At 47.2% G+C, this 24,154-nt stretch overlaps 1 protein-coding gene across 1 annotated transcript in view; it reads left to right on the plus strand.

Moving 5' to 3' along the window:
* HDLBP (high density lipoprotein binding protein) overlaps positions 1–24,154 on the plus strand; it is a 57,819-nt gene that overhangs the window by 18,191 nt on the left and 15,474 nt on the right. Inside the window, exons 3-10 of the mRNA XM_073581198.1 lie at positions 1,120–1,220; positions 9,135–9,289; positions 9,804–10,019; positions 20,656–20,862; positions 20,957–21,172; positions 21,836–22,042; positions 22,124–22,231; positions 22,327–22,431. Coding sequence (XP_073437299.1) covers positions 1,145–1,220; positions 9,135–9,289; positions 9,804–10,019; positions 20,656–20,862; positions 20,957–21,172; positions 21,836–22,042; positions 22,124–22,231; positions 22,327–22,431 — 1,290 coding nt within the window. The 5' untranslated portion in view covers positions 1,120–1,144. The remainder of the gene's footprint in view (positions 1–1,119; positions 1,221–9,134; positions 9,290–9,803; positions 10,020–20,655; positions 20,863–20,956; positions 21,173–21,835; positions 22,043–22,123; positions 22,232–22,326; positions 22,432–24,154) is intronic.

The following is a 24,154-nucleotide window of genomic DNA, read 5'->3' on the forward strand; positions in this document are numbered from 1 at the left end:
GTTTGGATGTATCTGTAGTTGCCACATAAAATGAAGACGTCCAATATCAGGCTTATTTATTATCGTGACTTTTACATTGGGCCTCTGTGTCCCGAACTCCTCGCGGGGTCAGCATTCCCATCACATGGCCGTTTCAGTAGGTTTACTAGTAGCTTTGTGTTTAAAAGCTCACTATTGGGGTAATTGCTCACAGCGGTTAATGAATTAATTTTTTTCGACAAATTGTCTGAAATTTGCCTGGAAGAAGCTCTCCATAAATTTTAAATGAGTATATGCATTGCAATGTGAAATGTTCTGCTCCCATGGAGACTTTATTTGGTGAGTATTTGATGCTGCATATTTTTGCCGCCCCAAAAAAATGCAAAGTCTTCGCGTTTCAGAAAAGTGAAAGGGATTTATAGCAATCTAATGCCCACTGTGCTTTTTTTTGTTTGTTTGTTTTTTTTCATGACCTGCGCTGCTTTTTTGAAATCCACAACATGGCAATTATGGTTGCGGGTACGCAGAGTTTTATGTGACAATATTCCCCGGAGACTTGCATCAAATGTGGAAAATTTGCGGGGAAAAATCCAGTTTAGTTTTTTCTGCTGCAGAAACGCACTCAAAGCACGTGTAATCCAATAAATTTTTCCAAAACCAAATACCACGAAATCTAAAAAATAAATCTGCTTTATTTTGAAATCTGACAACCTCAAAAACTCATACGTGGGAACTTGGCCTTAAAAGCGTTTGACGGCTTACATACTGATGACCTATCCTGTCTGTCTCGACACACCCTCCAATCACGTGATGGAGGCCGAAGCTTCGATCATTGTCTTGTGGTCATGAATGTTACTGCTTGTTCTCTACTATACAGATTAATTGAATTCCAGCCTCGTGGTATATAATTGATAGTGGGGTTCTCCCTTCAGACACGGATTCCTGATGTTTAGGATAGATCTTGTGTTCATTAGGCCTTGCCGCTCTAGTTTCAGGGAAGCCATGTCTCCCAAAACCCGTCTTTGAATTTAAAATACTGGCCATGTGCATTGGAAACACTCTCACCAGAAAACCTACTGGTACAATAGAATCTATTGCTGAAGTAACTTCAAAAGTTAAGAAATGACTTTATTGTTGCAGTGGTTACACGGATTTGCGTGGGACAATGAGCTCGGTGGCGGTTCTTACCCAGGAAAGCTTTGATGAACATCGTAGTGGGCTGACCCAACCAACGGTCAGAGGTTAGTGAAGTCTGTCTTGTGTTTTTCTTTCCTCTTTTAAGAGTTTCAATATGTAAAGCAGCTGTGGGACAAAATTTCACAATACAGATCTTAGACCCTATGAGGCAGGTGCACTTACTGTGAAAACCCATGTACGAATTTATGCTGATTTTTGAAAGTTTCCCGACCTACTATTAAAATGAGCATTTTAAGTCCAGCTCTCTGTAGCCTCCATAATATTTTTGAGTATTATACAGAAATTTGGACTTTCAGTTTGTATTGTGGGATCTGTCTACCTTGAAGTGTAATTAAACGTTTAATTATTGATCAACCATTGCAAAGTTCTGAATCTTTGTAATATACTCCATTACCTTATTTTGCTTCCTTCTCTCTATCACCATGCTCATAGTTCTGTTTTAACTGCCCAGTTCATGCTCCTTTAGAATATTCTTTGATCTGCCGCTCCAGCAAGGATCCGTACTCCAACCATATTTACAAGACTCTCGCTTTGTCATCTTCTCTACTTCCCTCCCCCATGATCAGTGAGCATGTTAGTAAATATGCTCTGCTTTGAACTGCTGATTAAGTGAGAATACTGAGTTTCTAAAAGACCATGATCTAGCAGCTAAGGCCTCTTTCACACTTCCGCTTTTTGGGCAGTTGCAATCTGTGAAAAAATGGAAAACACGGATCCGTTTCCGTTGTGACACAACGTATGCCACCGGACCGTTGTTTTGACGGATCCCCTGAAGTCGGAAATTTAAAGGAACGAGAGAGAGAATTTTTCCTGCTGCCAGAACGGGATATGGGGTTACATTTCTGGACAGGAAATTCTTCTGGGCATGCTCAGTGTAAAAAAGCGGATCCGTGCAGAGAAACACTGGTATTACATACCTGGTAATGTGTTTTTTCATGAGACATGACGGCACCACGAGAGAGGGGATCCACCCAGCGAGGACAGGAAACCTTCAAGATAAAAGGGGCGGCTCCTCTCTCCGCATCAGTTGGTTTCCTGTCCTCGATGTGGAACCCTCAAGATGAAGACCTCTTGAAGATTCTAGAAGAAAGAAGAAAAGAAGAGGATGCCTGGGTCGGGTGGTTTCTGGCGGGCACTGGTCTGCTACACCCGTCACCAGGTACTGGTAGTCGCCTCGGGGGCCATATATTCCCATGTCCCCCCCTGAGCGAGTGCATGGCAAAAGCCCGGGTGAAGTTGGAAGCCTCGGAGGCCACTTTGGGTGTTCCCTCCCTGATGCCAAGCATACCCCATAGAAGTCCACGGAGGCCACTTTCCGTGCTCCCTCCCTGTCGACATAAGGTGGCCATGCAGCCCGTGTGGCACATCGGTGCCCGGGCAGAGATTAAAGCTTCTTGGAGACCACATATGTAAACCCTCCCTGTTGAGCACGTAAGAGCCAGAAGAACTGCCCCAGGGGCATGCTCAGTGTAAAAAAGCGGATCCGTGCAGAGAAACACGGATATTACATACCTGGTAATGTGTTTTTTCATGAGACATGACGGCACCACGAGAGAGGGGATCTGCCCAGCGAGGACAGGAAACCTTCAAGATAAAAGGGGCGGCTCCTCTCTCCGCATCAGTTGTTTTACAGAGCACGAGAGGAACTCTGCAGGTTAGTGTACACATAAATAATACATCCTTTACACTACTAAATTTTCCAACACCCAAGGGAGTGTATAATGCTAATAATGCACCCAACTAATGACGTGATCAGTAGGGAGGGAATATAAGGGTGCCGTCATGTCTCATGAAAAAACACATTACCGGGTATGTAATACCCGTGTTTTTCCATTCTACATGACTGCACCACGGGAGAGTTAGAGATTTGTATTCTCTTTAGGGAGGGATCACTGCTTGTAACACTCTTCTCCCGAATGTGAGATCAGAGGTAGCAGAAAGATCTAATCTGTAATGTTTGAAAAAGGTAGACGGAGAGGACCAAGTGGCCGCCTTACTGATTTGGTCGATGGAGGCGTCAGCTTTCTCCGCCCAGGACGTCGCCATGGCCATCGTGGAGTGGGCTTTTAGGCCTTCTGGAACCGCCCTGCCTGCACTACTATACGCTAGCATGATGGCCTCTCTCACCCATCTAGCTATAGTCTGCTTAGAGGCTTTAAGGCCTTTTCTTGCCCCCTGGTATGAGACGAATAAGGCCCTCTGTTTTCTCCAAGGTTTTGTCATCTCTAAATACCGTAGGATACATCTCCTAACGTCTAAGCAATGAAGTCTCTCCTCCTTCTGGTTACCGGGGTTAGGACAAAAGGATGGTAAGACTATCTCCTGAGCCCTGTGGAATTTCGACACTACCTTAGGGAGGTATGCTGGGTCTAATTTTAACACAACCCTATCGTCCATGACTTGAGTGTATGGCGGGTCTGCTGATAGTGCGTGTAAGTAGATTTTTGATCTTCCCTACGGGCCGATGTGAGTGCCACTAATAAGGCTGTCTTTAAAGTTAACACTTTATCTGATGCTGCGTCTAGCGGTTCAAATGGACTTTCTGTCAGAGATGATAGGACTAAATTTAGATCCCAGGGAGGAGGCCTAGGAGACAGGACAGAGTCAGCTCTAGTACAGGCACGGATAAACCTGGACACCCATCTATTGTTTGCAAGGTCATAGTTGAATAAGGATGCCAGGGCTGAAACTTGAACTTTGAGGATGCTGACAGCTAACCCCAACTCTAAACCCTTCTGCAGAAACTCCAGTACTGCTCCTACCGGTACTTCTCCCTCCCGTATCGGGCCTGAGGTAGATAAAAATTTCCTCCATATCCTTCCATAAATTTTCGTAGTCACTGGTTTTCTGCTATTGAGTAAGGTGGATACTAACCCCGCTGAGAAACCTTTTTTCTCTAACAGTGACCTTTCAAATTCCAGGCTGTCAAATGCAGCCTTCGGAGGGTGATTGAAAGGACTCTGTGTTAGCAGGTCGTGATCCTCTGGGAGCACCCATGGGTCTGTCACTGACATCACTCTCAGCCAGTAGAACCACGGTCTTTTCGGCCAAAAAGGAGCTATCATAATTACTCTGGCTTGGTCCTCCCTGATCTTCCTCAGGACTGCTGGAATGAGGCATATTGGAGGGAAGGTGTACATGAGACCTGGTGTCCACTTTATCCTGAAGGCGTCTACTGCCAACGGCCTGTCTGCTGGAGCAGAATCTTTTAACCTTCTTGTTGGTTTTTCAGGCGAAGAGCTCTATGATGGGTTTCCCCCACATATGCACAATCCGTTGAAAAATGGACTCTGTTAGGTACCATTCTCCTTGCCTCAGGTGGTTCCTGCTAAGAAAGTCTGCCTTCAGGTTGTCTACGCCTCGAATATTCAGGGCCGATAATGAAAGGAACTGGTGTTCTGCTAGAGCCATGATTCTTCCTGCTATTCGCATCAGGGACCGAGAACGGGTGCCCCCCTGGTGGTTCACATATGCGACTGCTGTATGGTTGTCTGATAGGACTCTCACATGATGTCCTCTTAGGTGTGTCAACAATCCTTCCAGCGCCCGTTCGATGGCTAGTAGCTCCCACTCGTTTGAGGATAGATTTCTTTCCTCCTGGACCCAGGGATCCTGGAGCCATAGTGTGTCTAGATGGGCTCCCCAGCCCCAAGGACTGGCTTCCGTTGTGACTACTCTGGAGGCTGTGTATGTCCAGGGCACTCCTCTTGGAGAGGACACTATCTGTAACCACCACTTGAGTGACTGGAGTACAGGGTCCGGGAGGGTGAGCTTCTGCACTAACTGCCCCTGAAGCCTCAGGTTGCTTTGTAGAACACCCCACTGAAGTTCTCTTGTGTGAAACTGGGCCCATTTTACTGCTGGTATGCAGGAACTTAGGGACCCCAACACTGACATGGTCCTTCTCAGTCATTTCTGTTGTTTTTTTTAATGCTGCCATGATTAGATTTTTGATCTTCTCCTCTTTCTCCTCTGGAAGGCGACACTCCTGTACCACCAAGTCAATTGTAAAGCCAAAAAAATTCTGGATCATTGCTGGTACCAGTTTGGATTTTTTTGAGGTTCAGTTGCCAACCCAGGGTCTGTAGTGTCTCCATCACTATTCTGACTTGTTCTTGACAGTGAGAGAAATTTCTTCCCACCAACAAGAAGTCATCCAGATATGGTATCACCAGAGTGTCTTTTTCCCTGAGATGCGCTGTGACCTCTGCAATTAATTTTGTGAAGACTCGGGGGGGCTATCGCTACACCAAAGGGCAGAGCCCTGTATTGAAAGTGACGCTATTGAGACCTTCTCTGGACCGCCACTCTGAGATATTTGCGGTCTTGTTGCCGGATCGGGACATGATAGTAAGCATCCTTGAGATCCAGGACTGCCATGTAGCACTGAGGATAGAGGAGCTTCACCGCTGACCTTATCGTTTCCATCTTGAATGATGGAACTATCAGATATTTGTTGAGGCCTTTCAAATTTATGATCGTCCTCCAGGAATTGTCTGGCTTTTTTATAAGAAATAGGGGGGAGTAAAACCCTTCCTTCTTTTTCCGGAATTTCTTCCAGGACATGTTTTTCTAGGAGTGATAATACTTTCTCCTTCCAAACTTTCTTGTTTTTTCTTGAGATGACTGTACTGGAGTCTGTATGTATCTTTGTGGCGGCCAGTGGTGGAATCTTAATTCCAGACCCGACCCTACTATTTGTCGGATCCAGGTACTGGATGAGATCCTCTCCCAGGCTGGGAGGAATTAAGAGAGCCTTCCTCCCACCTGAGAAGGACCGTCACTGGGAGGGGTTTTTGGTGTCTTTGGAGGGCTTGCCGAAATAGAAGCCTCTCCCACCTCTGGCTCGCTTGTCAGAATTGTTTCTGTCTCGATCCCTGTACTGCTGTCTTCTGAATTTTCGGCCCTTCTGAAAGGAGCGCCGAAAGGCCTGAAATGGCTGTTTTGGGAAATTCTTTTTGTCGCCGGCTTTCTCCAACACTTCATCCAATGCCGGTCCAAACAGGAAATTTCCCTCACATGGCAGAGAGCAGAGTTTCATCTTTGCCTGAGTGTCCCCTGGCCAGCACTTGAGCCATACTGCCCGGCGTCCTACATTGGTTAAGGCCGCTGACTTTGCTGCTAGCCTTGCTGAATCTGCTGAAGCCTCCGCGAGAAAGATGGCGCTGCTCTGATGGCCGGCAATGCTTCCAGAATAGCTTCCCTGGGGACTCCTTGCTCTAGCTGGTCTTCCAGGTTGTCCACCCATATTTTCAGGGACCTAGCCACACAAGTGGCCGCGATGGCGGGCCTTAGGGCCCCAGCCGAGGCCTCCCAGGCCATTTTAAGACAATTGTTTTTCGGTCCAGAGGTTCTTTTAGAGAACCTAAATCCTCAAAGGGTAGGGAGGATTTCCTGGCGACTTTTGATATCGCTACATCAATTTTTGGAGCTCTATCCCAGGACGAGGATGCCTCTTTCTCAAAGGGGTACCTCCTTTTTAGGGAATTGATTATCTGGGACTTCTTCTCTGGTTTTTCCCATTCCCGTTTTATGAGTCCTTCCAGTTCCATTAATGGGGAAGGCTCTACATTTTTTATTTTGTAGTCGACTAAACATGAGTTCCTGAGCTGTCTTTTTTGCTCGCTCATCTACCAGCCCCATGGTAGACCGGATTGCTTTTATAAGCTTATCTGTAGCTTCTACTGGGAATGCGTCTTCCTCATCAGAACTACTATCTGAATAGCGGGTTTTATCTGAGTCCTCCTCTGACCCTGTGGAGTCCTCCTGAGAGACCACTGAGGGGCTGGATCTATCTCTGGTTTTGCTATCCGTATCCGCTGACTGTAATGCCCTTACTGATCTGCAAACCTCTGTTTGAATTAAGGTTCTCAGACTGTCAGAGAATGAGGGTGTCTCTTCCGCTACTGTCTTGTTAATACAATCCTGGCACAAACTTTTATTCCAGGATGCTCCTAAGGGACTATTGCATAAAGGACATTATTTATTTTTAGTTTTTTCCCTACTCTTCTTAGGGACCTCCTATACTCCACCTCGCCAATGTATGTAAAAGAGGGGAGAGAGGAGACAAGAGAGAGAGAAAGAGAACAGACATTAGAGTGCTGGACTTTCTCGAAGCTCACTCACGACTCGGACGCTTCACAGAACGGGTACTGGATCTGGAGGCTGGCTGGTCTTCTCACTGTCTCCCAAAGAGACTAGGGACCCCTCCTTTTTGCGGTGACGATCCGCCCTGAGCGGCTCCCACTGCTGCCGCGGCGTGTCTGGCTCTCCTCCTCTGAGCGCGACCGCCTCTCCTTCGCCTCCTGGTGTGGTTGCATGGTTGCAGGTGCTCTGGTGAAGGGCTCTCCATCTAACCAACTGCTTTGCTGCCTCTTGGTGAGAGTAGTCACACTTGACCTGTAAAAGGCTTGGTGATACTTACTAGCAGTTCCGCTGTGTTTAAATAACAGCATTCCCTTTTTTTTTTTAAACACCTGGTTGTGCACCTGTGCCCCCGCCTCCTGAATTGTGTGTGTGTGTGTGTGCGCATGCACACCCAGCCATCATATCCAGTGCGCGCTCCTTTAGAGCCTACTCTGTCTGCGCTTGTGCACCCCTGGCTGAGGCAGTAACGCGCGCACCCGGCCGCTACATCCGGTGCGGAGCTGATAATCGGAGCGCGCCCTCCTTGTAAGCATGGACCGCCTAGACGCCGGTCTCCTTGGCGTTCAAAGAGTCGCCCACACTGCGGTGTGTGCTTCACCCTTAGTGCTGGCCCCTGTGCTGAAGCCCAGCTTCACTTTCGGTGCACGCCTGGGCCATTTCCGGTACGCGCCCGGCCCGGTGTGTACCTGCGCCATACACCTGGCATTCTCCTGCCATACCCCTTTTCCACCGCGCTGCTCTGCCATGGCCTTCAGATCGGAGAGCCACCCACGCTGTGTCCTACCTCGTCTGGACCGGAGGAAGTAACAGCACCGCCACTTACTACAGGTATTTTCTCCCCTTGGTCAGCTCTTCTGGCTCTTACGTGCTCAACAGGGAGGGTACACATATGTGGTCTCCAAGGAACTTTAATCTCTGCTCGGGCACCGATGTGCCACACGGGCTGCATGGCCACCTTATGTCGACAGGGAGGGAGCACGGAAAGTGGCCTCCGTGGACTTATATGGGCTATGCTTGGCATCAGGGAGGGAACACCCAAAGTGGAACACCCAAAGTGGCCTCCGAGGCTTCCAACTTCACCCGGGCTTTTGCCTCACGGGCTGTGGCCATGCACTCGCTCAGGGGGTCATAGGAATATATGGCCCCCGAGGCGACTACCGGTACCTGGTGACGGGTGTGGCAGACCAGTGCCTGCCAGCAACCACCCGACCCAGGCCCAGGCATCCTCTTCTTTTCTTCTTTCTTCTAGAATCTTCAAGAGGTCTTCATCTTGAGAGTTCCCCATTGAGGACAGGAAACCAACAGATGCGGAGAGAGGAGCCGCCCCTTTTATCTTGAAGGTTTGCTGTCCTCGCTAGGCGGATCCCCTCTCTCGTGGTGCCGTCATGTAGAATGGGAAAAAAAAGGTACATTGTCCGTCCACTCAAGTAAGCGGACGCCAAAATTTTGGCGGATCCGTCAAAAAACGGATCCAACGGATGACCATCCGTCAAAATCCGCCGCTAATGCAAGTCAATGGGAAAAAAAAAAATGGATCCGCCAAAAAAACTAAAAATAAATGGCGGATCTTTTTTTTTGTTTTTTTTTTTTTTTGCTAAACGGCGGATTTTGACTGATGGAAACAAACGGAAGTGTGACAGGCCTAAAACTGCAATTTCAGCACAGGGTTTACGAAAAAAGGAAAAATTATTATTAGCTAAAAAAATTAGCTAATGAAGTATATTACAAAGATTAATAATTTTTCAAAGGTTGATCATTAAATGAAAATAAAGGTTTAGTTGCCCCTTAACTATTTGTGACTTTCCATACAGTGGCAGCCATTGGATCTGAAGAGGAAAATGATCCCCCCACTTACAAGGATGCATTCCCACCCCTCCCCGAAAAGGCTGTTGGCGGTGAAACCCCTTCTGAGCCTGCAGGTGCATGGAGCAAAATTCGGCCTATCAAGTCTTCCGTTATCACTCAGGTTGGTTGATTACTTCTGTAGATTATTGGAATGTTGTGGTCTGAACTTTTTAGATCTGTTAATCTTGTATTTAAGCACACCTAGAGGACTTAAGGGGAGTCGGTCAGTAGGGTTTTTGCTAACTCCTCTGAGAAAAGCATAATGTTGGAAAAGAGACCCGGATTCCGGCAATGTATCTTTTTAGTTTACTGTGCAGCAGTTGTGACACTGTCTTTAGATGTTGCAGAGCTCTGAAAGCTAATTCTGCTCACACCAGGCTCTGTTGTGTACATTGTCTATTGACATTGAGTTTTCAGAGATGGGGACATGGCTGGATCAAGGCTTGCTTTCATTGTGGTAATATCCTGGTGATAAAACCTGTGTTGTATGGAACTACGGAACCTAATAAGTGACACATCACTAAAATCTGTGTCTCCGCTGCTACATTATGCTGTCTTCAGATTGCATAGCAAAAACCTGCTGATATATTCTAAGAGCTTTCTTGTGCTCCAGTAACTGATGTGTTTTCATCTAGGTGTTCCATGTCCCTCTGGAAGAGCGTAGATACAAGGACATGGCTCAGTTTGGGGAGGGTGAGCAGGCCAAGATTTGCTTGGACATCATGCAAAAGACTGGGGCTCAACTGGAACTTTCCCTGGCCAAAGATCAAGGCTTGTCTATCATGGTTTCAGGAAAGCTCGATTCTGTAATGAAAGCGAGAAAAGAGATAGTGACACGACTGCAGACCCAGGTAAGGTGAATCTCATGCGGTATGGGTTTATTTGTAGCCCTCCGAGGGGAGGGGATGTGCAGCCTCTAAGGGAAAACGGTCGTTGGGAGTAAGAAGTATTTCTGAACCTGATGCAATTGGAGCCCTCTAAAGATTAATTTGCCAGACCTTCTGGGACACACTAATGTTGTGTATATCAACAGATTCTACTGCCAGTGGCTAATGTCAAGCGAGCTGATTCCCACGTGTTGTGTAGTGAGGGACGGGAGCTCTTGTTATGAAGATTCTATTCCCGCACATCACACACAGCGCCTATCTGAATTGTTCGTCTCCTGTACTTGTTGTTGGAAATCCCAATAACCGAGCTCACATTCTGTATAATCAATGCAGACTCTTTACAGCTAGGTTCTTATTTGTGCACACCTATGCACTGTTGGGGGGGTCATCAGGTGTGATTTAAGGGAATATTGGTCAATTTCGTAGATTATTTTAGATTTAAATGAGACCTAAGATAAACCCTTTTACATCTTTAATTGCAATATATAATGCCATAATTCTGGAATAGGTTTGACTACATATAATAGCATTGTAAAACCGAGCAGATCGCCATGTATTCTTTCACACTGTATAATAATATGTCATCTATTTGTTTCACAATGCAAAAGACCCAGCCTTGCTATGTACATACAAGAGAAGACACTTCTTAACACTGTCTGGCCTCCATAGACTGGCTTTATAATAGTTCTCATTTGCAGATTTATTTATTTTTTTGTTATAGGAATCAATGAATGGAAGAAACTGATCTATCCCATGAGGGACTCAAACAGCGCCACATTGTCTTTTAATGTGATCCACCATTTTTTTTGTTGAATTCTGATAATTTTTTTATTGAAAAACCCACTTCATTACTTTTTTCCATTTTCCAAAATCTAGCAAAACACAAGCACTAAAAAGAAATAAAGTAATACATACTGTACTATCCATACTGCACAAATTGAAATTTGCTTATTAATGTGGTCATCGTGAGTCAATCCGATAATCAAACTAGACACCTAATAATTTTTCTATTTTTATGCAAAGCAAAATTGTCAATTCCCCCCTCCATTATAATGTGTGTATTCAAAAGCCAAATGCAAGCATCTGGATTCATTTAAATTACCGTATATACTCGTGTATAAGCTGAGATTTTCAGCCCATTTTTTTGGGCTGAAAGTCCCCCTCTCGGCATATACTTGGGGGTCGGAGGGGGAGCGGGGGTGTCAGAGATCATACTTAACTGTCCTGCCGTGGTCTCTGCAGCCTCGCTCGCTTCTCCACGGTCTCCCTTCCTGCCTTCAGCGGTCACGTGGTACCGCTCATTACACTCATGAATATGCGCATATTCATGAGTGTAATGAGCGGTACCACGTGACCGCTGAAGACAGGAAGGGAGACCGTGGAGAAGCGAGGCTGCAGAGACCGCGGCAGGATGGGTGAGTATAGCGATACTCGCGTCCCCCGGTCCATCGCTGCTCACCGCTGTCTCTGCTGCATCCTGTGTCAGTGACGTTTAGGCAGCAGGGGGCACGGTGACGTGGTTAGTGCGTGCCACCCCTCTGCTGGCTGAACAGTCACTGACACAAGAAACGGAAGACAGTGGCGATGGACCCAGGGGAGGTGGGTATGGCTTTTTTTTTTTTTTTTTTAGCAGCATATGGAGCATATTCTATGGGGCAGCATATGGGGGCATATTCTATGGGGCAGCATATGGGGGCATATTCTATGGGGCAGCATATGGGGGCATATTCTATGGGGCAGCATATGGGGGCATATTCTATGGGGCAGCATATGGGGGCATATTCTATGGGGCAGCATATGGGGGCATATTCTATGGGGGCATAGTCTATGGATTCCACCCTCTGCTTATACACGAGTCAATAAGTTTTCCCAGTTTTTTTGTGGCAAAATTAGGAGGGTCTTCTTATACACAGGTCGGCTTATACACGAGTATATACGGTAATCAACAAAGTGCAGAAAACATATGCATCATCCACTCTCTTATGAAATATTAGAGGGCAACCCCAGAATATCCAACCATTTTTCTCCAAAATTTTTGAATTCGTATAGTGTATTTTTTTTTTTTTTTTTTTTATATATATACATGCTTTTTCAAGTCCTTATTATATTATTTATTTTATATATTCTCTAGTAGAATGGGGTCTGGAATCTACCCAGTGTAGGGCAAGAAATTTGCAAGCTTGAAGTAAAATACAAAGCATACCTATGACTTTGGGTCCGTTTTTGTTCTAGCATACCCAAAATAGGGGCTCTTGGAACTAACCAAAGTCTTATATGGTAGGCCCGTTCTATCGGATATATCGCCTCTTTCCAAAATACTCCAATTCTTGTGCATTCCTGTAGCCAATGCATTAAATGGGCATCATCCTTACCACACCTAGGACACAGAGAATTGGACTGAATTCCCATTATGTGGAGTAAATTCGGGGTTTGTGGTTGTTTTAACAGAAAAGTAGTGGTGAATGCCGCTCTTTTGTTTTAAAATCTGGTTAAAAATGACAGATCTTGCAATGAAGCGTCCTATGGACACTTAAAGAGCAGCTGTTGTTTTATTTCTTAATTCATAAATCAGTTGTACACATGAAAATGAGCAACTTTTGTAATGTATCTTGGCAAAGAAATCTGCTTCTTTTTCTTCCTGGACTGATCTTTCTCAATTTATGGGTAAAACCTGCCTTCCATGAATACAGATTTTCCAAATACTAAGAGAAGAAAATTGCAGTTGCTGCTTTTGAAATTCTATGGAGAGGGGCCGGAGGCAGACAGACATTACTCTGTCGCCTAATTGGGGGACACAGAACCTTGGGTGTTATGCTGCTGTCCACTAGGAGGCGACACTATGCATAATCTGAAAAAGATTAACTTTGGCTCCTCCTCTGCAGTATACACCCCTGGACGGCATCAGCCTTCTCCAGTTTTTGCTTAGTGTCGCAAGGAGGCATACCTTTTTTCTTCCGTTTTTTTCCTTTTTTTCACGGAAATACAGATGAAGAAAAGTGGGTCTCCAGCGAGACTCCCGGCATGGCTCCCTCCTCGGTCCCCTATTAGGGGTACCCGGTTGAGGTCGAGGTGGTTTTTCCCCATGTCGCTCCCTCCCCAGTCCCTCGGGTCCTGGTTCGAGGTCGAGACCCCCCTCCTTCCCCAACCCCTTTAAGGGGTCTTGGTTGAGGCGAGGATGAAGACCCCCTGACGGTGACAGACGCACCCTCCCTAATCCCCCGCAGGGGGTATTAGGTTGAGACGCCTCAGGTAGGGTCGGAGATCAGGCAGCATTTCGCAGCTTCCAGGGACCCCAGGCTGGCTGAGGGATCCTGTTGGGGCCGGGGGAGGGTGCGGACTGGATGGCACAGCAGAGACAGGGTTTTTCTGCGTCCCTGTCTCTGCAACAGCGGCAGCTCCATAGCGCTTCAGGGGCCCCCCATACAAAAACCGCTACCCCTGCTACCCCCACCGCTATCCAGTCGACCATTTTAGGGGGGTCTGGTGCAAATCCGCCCCCCCCCCCCCCCGGACTACCGCGCCACTCTGGAGCCCTCCTGGGCATCAGACTTCTAATTTAGGCCGCGGCTTCGGCCTAGCTGAAGCCACCGCTTTTTCCCCGCCTCCCGGCCCGCCCCCCGGATGACCAAAATGACACGCTGGAGTGTCATAGAAGGGGCGGATCGAGGCGGAAAGGGCGCGTTTTTACACAGCCCAGCGCGCCCTTTTCAGCTCTCCGCCCCCTCCTCCCTCTCCTCAGAGCCCCGGTGGCCATTTTTTCTGGATGAGATCCAGGACAGGAGCATCACAGCGGTCTCCGGGGGGCACAGAACTGGGATCTGTCGGCGCTGGACCTAGGGGCACACCGGTGGGGTAAGCTCACAGCTGGGTTCTCATTACTCAGCTGTGAATCTATACTTCCTATAAGGTTTTCTGTGGGTTCCCTCTGCGTAGCCACCCCTGTACGATCCCTTATAGCCAGCCTCTGTGCACTATGCCGGGCTCAAGGAAGAGAACCAGGCAGGAATGTTTCTATGCATTCTGTACAGCCTGCAAAGCCACGCTCCCTAGTGGCAGCACGTATCCGCACTGCCGGGACTGCATCCAGAACTCTGGGTCAGAACCCCAGGGAGTCCCTACTGACGCTTCAGTGTCACAGGCCACGCCGGAATGGGCAACTCAGATGTCTCAGTCTATGTCACAGTCCATAGACAACCTAACTGCCACATTGCTGCAAGCTCTGCAGAGTCGGGCCCCGACTATGGACGGTACACAGCAAACGGACAGCTTGTCTCAGGAACATGCTGCTTCCGTCTCTCACAGACGTAAGCGGACCCACAGGTCTCGATCACCTGAGTCGCACTATCGCACAAGGTCGTCCCCCTCTAGGGAGAGACAGCGTCATTCCAGGTCTCCTGGGCAGTCCCCTGCCACAGACAGTGCAATTTACCACAGGGATCCCCCACCACAGAAGACCCCCGCTCCAGGTCGCCCTCCAGGGATCACCTTAGCGAGGCACAGGATTCGGAGGGCATCTGTGACTCCGACTCAGATAATGAAACGGTCAGGTCCGTGGTACCTTCTCCCCCTAGCAATACAGCGCTAGTTGAGGTCATAATTTCTGCCATTCATCGGGTGCTAAAAATTCCAGAGTCGCCCCCGGAAGTCCCAGAACATAGGATTTGCTTCGAAAGTGTTCAAAAACCACCTAAGGTCTTCCCTAATCACGATGAGTTTGAGAAAATACTTACCAAACAGTTTGCGCAGCCTGATAAAAAATTCGCTAATCGCAAATATTAGGAAGCGAAGTACCCCTTCTCACAGAAAGACACCAAACAATGGACAGATCCACCTGAAGTGGACCCTCCGGTTTCTAGGCTAGCAGCGCAGACTTTACTCTCTCTGCCGGATAGCTCAACCCTCAGGGACGCAGCAGACCGGCAAGTAGAATGCATGGCTCGTTCTATTTTCGAAGCGGCAGGCGCCTCTCTGGGCCCTGCGTTTGCTTCAGTTTGGGCAGCCAAGGCCATCCTGGCTTGGGCCAAAAAACTACAGGAGGGTCTTCAGGCTTCAAATCCTGAACTCTCGGACCAAGCGGTCCAGATGGCAGTGGTAGCAGACTACATGATTCATGCAGCCCTGGATTCCGCCAGAGGTGTAGCGGGAATAGCATCAAACGCCATCACAATCCGACGCATCCTCTGGCTGCGAGAATGGAAAGCTGATGCGGCCTCAAAGAAGTCCCTCACGCGACTTCCGTATTTTTCTGGAAGACTTTTCGGCGAAAAGTTGGACACCATGATAGCCAATGCCACTGGGGGTAAGAGTACCTCTCTCCCTCAACTAAAACCGAAACGCACGTTTAAACGAAGAAACCAGACGCGATTCCGATCCTTTCGGAATTCCTCGGGCTGGTCCGTTTCGCGCCCAGTGCAAAACCGCAACCGTTCTCCACGCATAGACAACCCACGGACGCAGCAGCGACCGGACAGGGCTTGGCAGTTGAAGGCAGGCCAAGCGATACCCAAGGGAGGAAAACCTCAGAACTTCACTTCATCATGACTCGAGACCTCCGGAAGACACCCCACCAGTAGGCCGCCGACTTTTACTCTTTCAGCAAGTCTGGCTGCCTATTACAGAAGACAGGTGGGTCAGGGAAATAGTGTCTTCCGGATACAAGATAGAGTTCACTTCCGTTCCACCGAACCGGTTCTTCCTTTCTGTTCCTCCAACACCACCAGAAAAGGCTCGTGTTTTCCACCAAGCGGTTTCCTCTCTCCTTCAATCAGGAGTTGTGGTGCCGGTTCCCGCGAACGAGAGATTCCGAGGATTCTACTCAAATTTGTTCGTAGTCCCCAAGAAAGGAGGTGGCGTCCGACCTATACTGGACCTAAAACAGCTCAACAATTACGTACGGGTCCGTCATTTCCGCATGGAGTCCCTCCGGTCCATCATTGCATCCATGGAGCAGGGAGAATACCTCGCCTCCATAGACATACAGGATGCGTATCTCCACATACCAATTGCTCCCGCCCACCAAAGGTTTCTCAGGTTCGCGGTCAACCAAAACCACTACCAGTTTGTCGCCCTTCCGTTCGGACTCGCCACGGCTCCAAGAACGTTCACCAAAGTCATGGCGGCCACCATGGACGTCCTGCACTCAAGAGGCATCCTAGTCGTCCCGTACCTGGACGACCTCCTCGTCAAGTCTCCCACTTTCAAAGACTGCGAGGTCAGTGTCTCAATCACAATAGACACACTGAGTCGCCTGGGATGGCTAGTCAACCTACAGAAATCGTCGACCATCCCAACTCGGACTCTAACATTCCTGGGAATGGTATTCGACACCGCCAGGGGCCTGGTGCTCCTTCCCAAGGACAAGACACTGGCCATCCGTCTGGGAGTTCGCACACTCCTTCGCAGTCCTCCTCGATCTCTCCGGTTTGCCATGAGAATCCTCGGCAGGATGGCAGCAGCAATAGAGGCAGTACCATTTGCCCAGTTTCACCTCAGGGTCCTTCAACTAGCCATACTCAGATCTTGGGACAGGAACCCTCTCTCCCTCGACAGGGAGTTCAGGTTGACGTCATCAACCAGTAGGTCCCTGCATTGGTGGCTCAAACCAAACTCGCTTACACGAGGGAAGCCATTCCTCTCAGGACAATGGAAGATCCTGACTACCGATGCAAGCCTGACAGGCTGGGGGGCGGTGCACCTACATCACAGGGCACAGGGCAAGTGGTCACCGAGGGAAGTGACATTGCCCATCAATGTTCTGGAAATCAGGGCCATTCTCTTGGCACTGAGAGCATTTCATCACTTGCTTGCAGCCTCGCACATACGGATACAGTCGGACAATGCCACGGCTGTGGCATACGTGAACCACCAAGGCGGGACCCGCAGCGCCCAGGCGATGAGAGAAGTGGCTCATATCCTCCGCTGGGCGGAAGACACAAGGTCTGTACTTTCTGCGGTACACATTCCGGGTGTAGAAAACTGGGAAGCCGACTTCCTCAGCAGGCAAGGAATGGACTCGGGGGAGTGGTCTCTCCATCCCGAGATTTCTTTACCAGATCTGTCAACGCTGGGGAACCCCGGATGTGGACCTAATGGCATCCCATCTCAATACCAAGGTTCCCAATTTCATGGCCAGGACACACGACCCGCTTGCCCTGGTCCAGGACTGGTCCCAGTTCCGACTCCTGTACATTTTTCCACCCCTCCCCCTAATCGCCAGGGTCATGAGGAAGATCAAGCAAGAGGGAGTTCCGACCATCCTCATCGCGCCAGACTGGCCCAGACGTACTTGGTACGCCGACATCGTCCAACTTACGGCAGACACCCCCTGGCGTCTACCCGACCGTCACGACCTTCTGTCTCAAGGTCCGTTCTTCCACCAGAATTCAGGGGCTCTCAATTTGACGGCATGGCCCTTGAAACCTGGATTCTAACCCAGGCAGGTTTTTCACAGGCAGTCGTTGCAACTATGATCAGGGCAAGGAAGCCGGCCTCCGCCAAGCTCTATTATCGTACCTGGAGAGCTTTCTTTTCTTGGTGCGAATCTCATGGACAAGTCCCACTCCCTTATTCCCTCCCGAAGGTACTAGGTTTTCTTCAATCGGGCCTAGATGCCAAGCTATCCTTAAGTTCGCTTAAGAGTCAGGTGTCGGCGCTTTCAGTCCTTTTTCAAAAGCGCATTGCTATTAAACCGCAAGTAAGGACTTTCATCCAGGGAGTTTCCCCGATTGGTTCCTCCCTACAAACGTCCGCTGGATACGTGGGACCTCAATCTGGTCCTGACAGCATTGCAAGCTCCACCCTTCGAACCTCTTAGAGGAGTTCCACTCTCCATTCTGTCTCAGAAAGTGGTTTTTCTAGTGGCGATCACCTCGTTACGCAGAGTGTCGGAATTGTCAGCACTTTCCTGCAGACGGCCTTTCCTAGCCTTTCACCAGGACAAGGTGGTTCTCCGCACGGTACCATCCTTCCTTCCGAAGGTTGTGTCCAACTTTCACCTTAATGAAGAGATTTCACTGACTTCCCTTTGCCCGGTTCCGGTTCATAGAGTGGAGAAGGCTCTGCATACGCTTGACCTCGTCAGAGCATTGCGGATTTACGTGTCCAGGACTGCACCTTTCCGGAAATCTGATTCCCTCTTCATTCTTCCGGAAGGTAGTCACAAGGGGTTGCCGGCTTCCAAGGCTACCCTTGCCAGGTGGATCAAGTCCACCATACATGAGGCCTACCGACTTAACAGTTCCCCTCTTCCGGCCGGTATCACGGCACACTCTACACGGGCAGTAGGGGCCTCCTGGGCCATTCGGCATCAGGCTTCGGCACAACAAGTGTGCAAGGCGGCCACTTGGACTAGCCTACACACGTTTACGAAACACTACAGTGTTCATACCCAGTCCTCAGCGGATGAGAGCCTGGGTAGACTGGTTCTGCAGGCGGCAGTACCCCAAGTCTAGGGGACTGTCAGCACAATATTCGTCCACTGCTTCCCACCCAGGGACTGCTTTGGGACGTCCCAAAGTTCTGTGTCCCCCAATTAGGCGACAGAGTAAAGGAGATTTTTGTGTACTCACCGTAAAATCTCTTTCTCTTAGCCTTTAATTGGGGGACACAGCTCCCACCCTGTTGCCCTTATGGGCCGTTGTTTCCTGTTGAGTTCTCATATTGTTCTTTGAGCTCGTACATAGTAGCCTTCTTACAGGCATGGTTATGTTATTTGGTTACGTTCCTCCTTATGCTTTGGCACAAAACTGGAGAAGGCTGACGCCGTCCAGGGGTGTATACTGCAGAGGAGGAGCCAAAGTTAATCTTTTTCAGATTATGCATAGTGTCGCCTCCTAGTGGACAGCAGCATAACACCCAAGGTTCTGTGTCCCCCAATTAAAAGCTAAGAGAAAGAGATTTTACGGTGAGTACACAAAAATCTCCTTTTTGCTGCAGGTTCTGAAACTCAAGTTACAGTTCTCGGTAGTTTTTCATTAGCACCCACTGTCGACCATCTCCGTAATGGGAAAATCTGTATTCACTGAGGCCACATTTTACCCTTGAGTTCAGAATTTTGAGAATTAATGATCTGTCCAGGAGGAGAAAGAAGCCGATTACTTCAAGTAGCATACATTACAAAGTTTGTTATTTTGTATTACTGTATGGACTAAAAATTAAAATGACTGTTACTCTTCAAGCGCATATATGAACTTAGAAAAATCTAGATAAAATGTAGGCCTGGTAGAAGAATCCATTCAGGTGGCACCTTCTTGTCTGCACATGAGTGACTGTCAATGTACTCAGAGGGTTAGAGTGTTGGCAAAGAGCTTTGGTTCAGAGATTTCCTTTTTCTTACGTGGGTTTTGAAATAGATCGCCCCTTAATGTATTTGCAATGCTCTTTGAATTCGCCTCCCATCACTTTCAATGTGAAATCTTCATTGTTGTTCATAGAAAAGAAAAAAAATGACGTCTGTACTTTGTAAGAAATCTAACGTGGAAGGAATCTTCATCAAAGTTAAAAAGGCTGCTAGAAAAGTGTGAAAGTAAAGCTCCCCTGAGGAAGCCACTTTCTTTGGTGATACGCATGGGTCCTCTTTTACATATCATAGTTTCCTTATGAGCCAATTTATATGGGTGACTGTGCACATGGCACTTTATTGCGCATAGTTATTGCTTATAGTTTCTTTAATAACTTTTTGATGTGCATTACACCTTTACAAAATACCACTTGACATAACTTTAGAGGTAATGTCTATCCATACTTATCATGGATATCCAACACATTTACATGACTATTGAATTTCATGCCGGTCATATGAGTTGTGTCCTAGTGCTAATTTTTGGCCTAGGACTCAGGTTCTGGCTCAATTTATGCATTTGAAAATGTTTGTGTCTTGGTTTTTGGGTTTTATTTAATATAAATTTACAATGTTTAAATTTAGTATGTGCAACTGATCTTTTGTATGTGACGGTCCTCCTTTTTTTAAAATTGCATTTGTCCTAGATGTATTCTGGTTAGCACTCCGTTATATACAGGTAGTGCCCACTACATTTTTAATAAATAAATCTGATACTTTTTGCTTAGTAGATACAACAATAATAATCTCATTGTGGATTTTTCGGACTGGCAAAAACCCATGGGTGGTAACTGCAAGTTGCCGGGTTGCTAATTATGGCAGGTACCAAATTATTTTAGTAGGTACCTGTTTTCAAAAAGTCCCTGGAAGACTAAAAACTCTGTAAGGGTATTCACCTATTGTAAAAAAAAAAACAAAAAAAAAAAAAAACACGCTTTAGCCTTTTTTTTTTTTTTTTTTTTGTCCTGTGTGTGGCATGTTTTTTTTTTCTGCTTTATTAGATGTAGAAGTTAAATTTGCAGCACTTTTTTCAATGAAAAGCTCTCAAAATTTCACACGACCCATTGCTCTTTTTTCTAAGTGGAGAAAAACTGCAGTATGTGCACAATTTGCACATTTTCCTTTTGATATGAACAGGAAGCTTTATTCAAGGGGTACTTTAAACTGTTTTTAATGAATTTCAGTGCAGATTCTTCAGTTACACAAGTTTAAAAACAAACATAGTCAAGTCTTGATCATCCTTATGCTTTTTTTCCCCTTTAGGCATCTGCTTCCATTGCTATCCCCAAGGAACACCACCGTTTCGTGATTGGTAAAAGTGGAGACAAGCTGCAGGACTTGGAATTGAAAACCGCTACCAAGATTCAAGTCCCCCGGCCCGATGATGCCAGTAACCAGATTAAGATCACTGGCACCAAAGAGGGCATTGAAAAAGCACGGCATGAGATTCTGCTCATCTCGGCCGAGCAGGTAAGGGACAGCTATCGGTGATACATAGATGATGTTCTTTTGGTTGGTTTTGGGTTCTCTTTTCTTTAACCCACTTGTATGTCTTGTATTTAAGGATAAGCGAGCAGTGGAACGTTTGGAAGTTGACAAGGCCTACCACCCTTTCATTGCTGGACCTTACAACAAAACTGTAAATGACATCATGCACGAAACCGGAACGAGAATAAACATCCCTCCTCCGAGCGTCAACAAAACTGAAATTGTTTGCATGGGCGAAAAAGATCAGCTGGCGCAGGCAGTGGCCAGAATCCGGCAAATTTATGAAGAAAAGGTGAGGCTGAACCTGACTTCATGGCTTTTACCAATGAGTTTCTCGTGGGATTTCACATTTCTTCCTGAATAAAGGTGCTTCCTCCTGCTGTCTACTCAGTATAGCTAGTCATTCTTCCCAAAGTTTGTTTTCCTAATGTACTTGTGACTATTATCATGCCTTAGCTATAGTATTAGCCTGAACGCACTGAACTGGTACCATAATTGTTGGTCTGTTCCACTGTGTGCATGTTAGATGGGCCCATTGGGCTAGTAACCGATCAGTGTTTTAAAAGGGTTTTCAGCTTTTGGAAAAGTTTTCCCCAAACCATTAAATACTAGGGGAAAAAAAAAAAAAAAAAGAATAGTACTCGCATTCCTTGAGTTCAGAGCTGATGCTCTTTTCTGTTTTGCCTGCAGTAGTGACAGCACACATCACCGCTGCAGCTAATCGCTGAGCTCAGTGGCTCGAGAACCAATGTCCTCAGTGATTAGCTGCCACGATGATATGTGAAGTCATTGCTGAAGCCAAAAATGATAGTATGCCAGCTGTGAACCCAGGAGGGTGACTATCTGTTTAATATATATTTGAAACTAATATCAGATTGTTTGGGGACCAGTTTTCTAAAGGTAGAAGTCCCTTTTTTAATGTTCTTAGTGTAACTTTTGTTTTCTACTTTTGCAGAAAAAGAAAACCACCAATATTGCAGTAGAAGTGAGAAAATCTCAACACAAGTACGTTATTGGCCCTAAAGGCAACAGCCTCCAGGAGATCCTGGAGCGCACAGGCGTGTCCGTGGAGATACCACCCAGCGATAGCAGCTCAGAGACGGTGATCCTGCGGGGTGAGCCCGAGAAACTGGGACAGGCACTGACTGAAGTGTATGCGAAGGTAAACTAAGATCTCTGCGCGGATGTGTCAACGTTAATAGAAGCAAAACCAAGACATGACTTGATCTTTCTGATTCCTCAGGCAAACAGCTTCACCGTGGCCACCGTGTCTGCTCCATCTTGGCTGCATAGATTCATAATTGGCAAAAAAGGACAAAATTTGGCAAAGATCACACAGCAGATACCAAAGGTTAGTAACTGGCATCTCTTCTGATACTCCCTGACATCCTAAACTCGTGCAAATGTTTGATTGATGAGATGATCATGCCGAGGGTCTCCTTACAGGTGCACATCGAGTTTACAGAAGGGGAGGACAAGATTTCTCTGGAAGGCCCTACAGAAGATGTTACTGTTGCCCAGCAGCAGATGGAAGTGCTTGTCAGTGATCTGGTAGGTAGTTTTATTAGTTTGTGTGCTGCCGACTCTGTTTGTGATGCCATTTACAGGATTACTTTAAATCCACTATTAAAATGCTTGTTTGAAACTGAAATGGGCTTGTCTCAACAAGAGCTCTTGTTCTATGGCTTTTATAGCATTCATTCATTACATGGAGGTTTAGTGCTCGTATAATCTGTTAGGTATGTGCTGATCATCTTCCAGACTAGTGATAATATTAAAAGAAATCCCAAAAATTACCAGTGAGCCCATAACTTTCCTGCAGAGCGCCACAGCCCCTTAGTTCTACTGATTGGTGGGAGGCGCAGCACATGAACCCCGCTGACTGGACACATCCAAACTGTTCTTTAAACTGAGGCTATAGTCTACAGTTGTAATGTGACTCATAATGCCCATTAGGTAGCTCTGAATTGAAGAAGTTGCAAGACAACTTAAGCAGTGCATAAGATTTCTGTCAAAAATTGACTTCAGTTTTTTCTTTACTCTGGTAGTAGTTTAAGATGCGCCAAATCCATTAAGATTTTTTTTTTGTCTCCGGTCTTGTTGATCGGATATGGTGACATAAGACGCTCCTGATTCATTATTATTTTTATTATTCTTCTTCTTATTATTATTATCTATAAAGCACCATTGGTTCTATGGTGCTGTACATGAGCGTCTCGTCATGAATCTAGAGTTTCTAATGTGTGGTGTGCTCCTCCGTACGCCATGCCAGAAATCTTATTCCAGTCTGAGAATAGCCACGGGTAAAATTGCGATCCACCTGCGGCTATTAACCCGTTAAATGCCGCTGTCAAACGCATGCGCTTCCAGCAATTGTGCCGGAAATTCGCCCACCAGTGACCCCGTCACGTGATTGCGGGTCACCGGATGGGTTGGCATGACAACCAGAGGTCTCGTCTATGGTCGTCGCTGCCGGCTTGCTGTGAGCGCCGCCCAGTGGTCGACGCTCATAGCAAATGAGTAATTCAGCTACATACAGGCGATCTGACCATCGCCTCTATGTAGCAGAACTGATCCGGTTATGGTGGCTTCTAGTCTCTCATGGAGACTATTGAAGCATGCCAAAAGTGTAAAAGAAAAAAAAAAATATATAAAAATTCAAGTCACCCCCATTCAAAATAAAACAATGAAAATAAAATCAAACATACACATATTTGGTATCGCCATGTTCAGATTCACTCGATCCATCAATAAGAAAAAAAGATTAACCTGATCGCTAAACGCCAGAATTACGCTTTTTTTTTTTATTATTATTATTTTTTTGTCACCACGACAATGCATTAAAATGCAATAACGGGCGATCAAAAGATCGTATCTGCACCAAAATGGTATGATTAAAAAAGTCAGCACGGCGCACAAAAAATAAGCCCGCACCCAGCGTCCCCCGAGATCTCGGGACGAGATCTGAACCTGCGCATGCGCCATCCCCGGACCGGCGGCCATCTTCCCGGCGTCCTTGTTCCCGGAGGCCACCGCAACATGGCGGGGGCCTCCGGGCTTGGAGGAAATGCCGGCGGAGCCGCCACCCTCACCCCACAGAGCCCAGCTGCCCCAGTACAGCCCAGCTGCTCCAGCACAACCAGCCTGCCCCAGCACAGAGCCGCCAAGGCACAAGCCTGGACCACTGAATGACCCCTGTGACCACTCCTCCACCTGTGCCGGATCCCTTCCCAGGTCAGCTGAATTCAGACTGTAAGACAGATCCCCATTTGAC

This window comes from Dendrobates tinctorius, unplaced genomic scaffold (assembly GCF_039654945.1).
Source record: "Dendrobates tinctorius isolate UK_male_01 unplaced genomic scaffold, ASM3965494v1 ptg000069l, whole genome shotgun sequence".
Classification (NCBI taxonomy): domain Eukaryota; kingdom Metazoa; phylum Chordata; class Amphibia; order Anura; family Dendrobatidae; genus Dendrobates; species Dendrobates tinctorius.